The sequence below is a fragment of the Trichechus manatus genome, unplaced genomic scaffold, assembly GCF_000243295.1.
Source record: "Trichechus manatus latirostris isolate Lorelei unplaced genomic scaffold, TriManLat1.0 scaffold00151, whole genome shotgun sequence".
Taxonomy (NCBI): domain Eukaryota; kingdom Metazoa; phylum Chordata; class Mammalia; order Sirenia; family Trichechidae; genus Trichechus; species Trichechus manatus.
Window position 1 is genome coordinate 3,613,890 of NW_004444087.1, and position 5,115 is coordinate 3,619,004.

At 59.6% G+C, this 5,115-nt stretch overlaps 1 protein-coding gene across 1 annotated transcript; it reads right to left on the bottom strand.

The window, feature by feature from the left end:
* Positions 1-2,132: 2,132 nt before the first annotated feature.
* Positions 2,133-4,586, bottom strand: ELFN1 (extracellular leucine rich repeat and fibronectin type III domain containing 1). The gene has a single exon (XM_004385926.1). It carries the CDS (start codon positions 4,584-4,586, stop codon positions 2,133-2,135), a length of 2,454 nt encoding a protein of 817 aa, XP_004385983.1.
* Positions 4,587-5,115: the final 529 nt, after the last annotated feature.

The following is a 5,115-nucleotide window of genomic DNA, read 5'->3' on the forward strand; positions in this document are numbered from 1 at the left end:
GATGATCCATCAGATCCTGAAAGCCCACTTCCATCACTCAGCTCCTGCTCTAGAGCCTCCAGGGCTCCCCACTGCCTCTGGGATCCAATTCCAGCCTCCAGCTCGGTGTCCTACTGGGACTTTGTCAGAAGTTCAGATTGTGAATGGGTTTGCTCTAGATGGAGGGAGGAGGGTCAGGGGCTCACCAACCAGGGCCCTTAGAAAGGAGAGAGAAGCGTCCCACCCCCAGCCCAGCCCGGTTGAGAATGGTGTCTGCTTTGGCCTCAGAATATTTGGCACCTGGTACCCCCAGCCCCAGGCATCCCAGCCCCAGGCCAGCAGCGTGAGGGAGGGGCCCCGGGCGAGGCATGCTCCTTCCCTGAGAGCATTGACCTCCCCTACCCAGGCCTGAGGGTGGGGGCAGTTCCTGGAGTGGTCCCTGAGCTCCCACCCTGCTGGTGGGAGGGGTCAAGGACCCGGAAATGAGGTCTGCTTCCTCCAGGCACTGCTCTGGCTCCTGAGGGCAGGACCAGAGGAATCTGTGGTCTTAGAAGACAGGGAGAGAGACTTTCTCCGGGCTGGGTGTCAGGATCCGAATCTCCCTGGGAGATTTTCAATAATCTAGGGCCGTGTGTACATAAAATCAAACCACTTACTCAGAATTTGGGGCCACAGCACAGCAGGCGGCCTGAGGCAGGGGGATGGACAAGATGGCTTGAGGAGGGGTCTTCAGGGTCCGCCAGTGGGCTGAGGGCTGGGTCAGCACTCCGGTATCCCTAGGGACCTGCAGTGTGTGTGTTTGGGGGGGGTGTCTTAGGGATTCTTTCCCTGCAGGAGGGGGCCACACTCAGACAGACCCCTAAGACCTCCAGAGCTCACATGCACTCACACGCCAGTTCTCATGCCCACTTAACACCCAAGACCCTGTTTCTGCTTCAGCCTTCCTTGGCCGCACTCTCGCCTAATTTCTCTCCACACAGGCTCTCGCTTTCAAAGCTGGAACATTCTCCAATTCTGTGTTGGCTGCCCGCCTCTCCCTTGGACTCTTAAGGGCTCCCCTCCCTCATGGCCACTCCTGTTCTCTCTGGAAGAAAGCGCCGTGGTTGCCCCAGCTGCAAACCCCAGCCCCACCCCAAGGCCAGCATAAAAAAAATCACCCATAAAAGAAACCCCAGCTCTTTCCCTAAAGCCCACAGTAAAAACACAGTACAAAGTATTTGGGTTTTTTCCTTTGCAGATTTTTTTTTTTTTTTTCAGTAGACATAGTCTTTTTTTGTTTGTTTTTGTTTTACAGCAAACATTGCAAATATAGAAATATTTTTTTCTGTACAATAGAACGACTACAGTGTACAATGTGGATTGGGCTGGCGGACAGACTTCCCAGCCCGGCGCCCCTCCCAGCCACCCCTGGAGCCGGCCGCTGGGACAGCCTCAACTCCCTCCAGTCTCGCAGGGCTCCAGGACACGTCCCGCTTCCGCTCTGCCCCTCTTTGGTGGCTTCTGGAGGCGGCGACAAAGAGACGGACTGGACAGAGAATCCACAGAAAACCACAGACTGGGAGTTCATGCCAGGGGGGACCACGCCCCCCCCATGATTGATTTTCTATGTCTGTTTAAAAGAACTTTACTTTTATTATTTTTTTTTAAAAAGGAAGAAAATAAAGAGAGGAAAAGAAAAACAGGCAAAAAAATCAAAAAAAGGAAAAATGAAAAAAAAATTCCCTACCCCCACCTCCCATTCCCAAGCCACAGTTTTCTGAAGTCCCTTGTGTATGTGTGTGTGCGTGTGTGTGAGCACAGTGTATATGCGGACACCCCACTCACACCAGTGAGAGGATCTCAGAGCAGATGACAAGCACACTGCCGCGAATATCAATATCACGGTTGTTGTCAACAACCTCCCTCCCCACTGTCTCTGGAGGGGCTAGGGCTTTAACAATAGTTATTATGTATTGTGTGTGTGTGTGTGTCTGTGTGTGTATGTGTGTATGTGTTTGCGTGTGTGTGTGTGTGTTAGGTTTTGTGGTGAGTCTCTGGGTTACAAATAGCTGCTGTGGATCTTGTATCCTTTTTGGTCCAATGGGCATCACGAGTTTTGGAGTGGGTGGGGGGCAGGTGGAGAGGGGCCGGGCACGGGGCCTGGCTGTATGGGCTCAGGACTTGTGCTGGGCTGACACACCCTTCCAGTAGTCCAGGATGTCGTGCAGATCCTCGTCTTTGGCGAACTGGACCTTCTTGCGCAGGGCGTGGCCAGCCGCCATGAACTCCTCGTCGTCCTTGTGCCTCCTGCGGTTCAGTCTGAAGCGCTCCCAGATGCTCTGGGAGGCCTTGCAGGTGTATTCGGGGCTGGAGGAGTAGCTCAGGTTGTGGTACTGCGGGGACAGCTGGGAGTAGGCGAGCTCACGGGCGCGCGCACGGGTCAGCGGCTCTAGGATGGACACTTTGCGCCCACCCAGGCCCTCGTGGGGTGGCGGTGGTGGCGGCGCAGGTGGCTCGGCAGGATGAGAGCCAGGGTACGAGTGCCGGTGCTCACCATACTGCCGGAGCTTCTCAGCCTCGGCACGCAGGATGGCAGCGGCAGGGGTCACAGTGAGGATGGTGTCAGCCGTGGGTGACGTCTTCTCGATGTACTTGGCCTCAGCAGCAGCCTCAGTGTGGAAGGTGCGTGGGCTGCGCATGGAGCCACCAGACGAGGTGCTGGTGCGCGGAGGCCCTGGGGTGGCCTCCACGCTGTGGTGCCGCTGCAGCCCGTGCCCTAATGAGTCTTTGTACACGGGCGACAGGAAGCTGTGCTTGCCGGCCAGCGGCTCAGACAGCAGCACCAACTGTGGTTCGGCCGTAGACACGGCCCCAGACTTGACTGCCTGGAAGGAGGTGGACTCGGACTTGAGTGCATCGATGCAGTTGTTGATGATCTGGTTGACTTTGTCCACCTCCTTGGCGATGGTGGAGATCTCGGCCACCGAGCCCTGGCTGTCAGGGCCGGGCCGGCCCAGCTCACAGTCGCGCCGCTCAGCCTGCTCCGCTGTGCGCACCTCAATGTAGTTTCCCTTGGTGGCCTTGGGCGTCTCGCTGCTCTCCACCAGCTTGTACTGCTCTACCTCACTGGCCGCAGCCGCAGCTGGCAAGTAGGGGATGCGGGTCATGGCCTCGGGGCCCAGCAGCGGACCCTGGGGCAGCGGCGGCAGGCCAGGCACCTCCATCTCGGGGCCATACTTGAGCTCGATGATGGTCTTCTTTAGGCTGCCGGCTGCCGCTGCTGCCTTCTTGTGCTTCTCCTCCTGTCGCCGCCGCTTGCGCAGGCAGTAGTAGACGGCGCCCAGCACCAGCACCATGCCGAAGAGGCAGCCCAGGATGGTCATGATGTAGTGGGTGGCGGTAGAGGGGCTGGGCAAGGGGCCGGGTGGGCTGGGTGGCTTGGGCAGGCAGATGGTGAGGCAGGTGTGGTTGTGGCGCAGGCCCGAGCTGGTGGACACCACACAGTAGGTGTAGTTGATGAGCGTGTAGAGGTTGGTCAGGCGGATCTCCTCCTGGGCCTTGGTCAGCCGAGAGACGGTGGACGGCTTGCTGTTGTTGAACTGCTCCAGGGTATACATGCGTGTGAATGGGCTGGGAAGCTGCACCATAATGGTGGCTGAGTTCTGGGTCAGCTGCTTGACCTTGATGAGAGGCCGGGCCTCTGCCTGGGTGGCCAGCGTGGGCAGGGCCACCAGCGGTGTGGTGCCGTCCCCGGAGAAGCACTCCTCCTCGGAGCAGGCCACGTCGCTGGGCTCTGGCGGTGGCGGTGGCGGCGGCGAGCGTCCAGGCTGCAAGCGTCCGGGCCCCAGGCGGGGGCCGCTGGCCTCGGCCACGTAGGAGCCATCAGTGCACACGGACTGTAGCTTGCCCAGAATGCTGCGGTGGCCATGGCGGCCCTGGCCCAGGAGGAAGTAGCCGGAGTAGAGCGGCGGGGACTCGCACTGCACGCGGTCGTAGGTGTGTGTGGCATTGGTGAAGGCGGCCAGCCAGCGCAGGAAGCCTAGAAGCTCACAGGAGCAGTAGAAGGGATTGCTGTACAGCTCACACACTGAGAGCTTGGCCAGGCCAGCGAAGGTGGCGCTGTGCAGCCGCTGGATGCGGTTCATGGACAGGTCGATGTTGATGATGTTGGGGCACTCCCAGAAGGCGCTGGGGGTGACCACCTCGATGAGGTTGGCCTGCAGGTATAGGTACTCCAGCTTGCTCAGGCCACGCAGAACGCCCTCGGTGAGATTGCGCAGCCGATTGTAGCCCAGTTGTAACACCTGCAGGTTGAACTGGCCCGAGAAGGCACCGTCCTCAATGTAGCCGATCTCGTTCTTGGTGAGGTTGAGGTACGTGAGGTTACCGAAGCGGCTGAGTGAGGCGTACTGCACACTGCGGATGCGGTTCTCGTTCAGCCGCAGGTCCACGATGGTGTTGTTTATCTGCTGCGGGATAGCCTCGTATGGAGGCTGGTTCTGGCTGCAGATGGCCAGCCACACGAAGCCTTTGTCGCCCTCGATCAGCCAGCAGTCCCCTCGAGCCAGCCCGCCCGCGTGCAGCAGGGCGCATGCCGCCACACACACCCACAGCGCGCCCCCGGCCATGGGGACGCCTCGCAGGGGAGCCCGCTCACCCTCCCAGAGAGATGGGGTGGCGCCGGCGGCAGCCCCCAGGAGACCGAGGGACACGCTCAGGGGTGTCCTGTCCCAGAACGCATGGTGGCACGGGGAGTGAGTGCACTTCCCTTATGCCCGGGGGCTTCCTGCCTCCCACCTGTGCCCTGCGGCCAGGGCAGCCCTCCCCATCGGCCTGGGTGTCCTGGCAGCTCCACTCGGCTCCTGCTCAGACGTTCCTTCTGTAAGACAAGAGAGAGAGACGGTCACGGAGCTCGCAGGGCCTTCCTGCAGGCTGAGTGGTTACACGTGGCCTTTGGTTTGTCACAGCTTGGCCCCTTCTGCCTCTTCTGTGAACCAGAGACGTGCGTGGGGAGGAATGAGGAGACAGTCACGCTGTGCAGGGCCTGGCACAGGGGACACCTGGCCCACATTTGCTCTATTTTCATATTTTGGGTGTGGGGAGCAAAGGGTAAGTAGCCCTGTCCAGGACTGAGCCCCATCTCGAGGCTGCCTTCAG

What these genes read in the sequence shown, in the direction of transcription:
- ELFN1 (XM_004385926.1), bottom strand. Translation starts at nt 4,586, where the DNA reads ATGGCCGGGGGCGCGCTGTGGGTGTGTGTGGCGGCATGCGCCCTGCTG.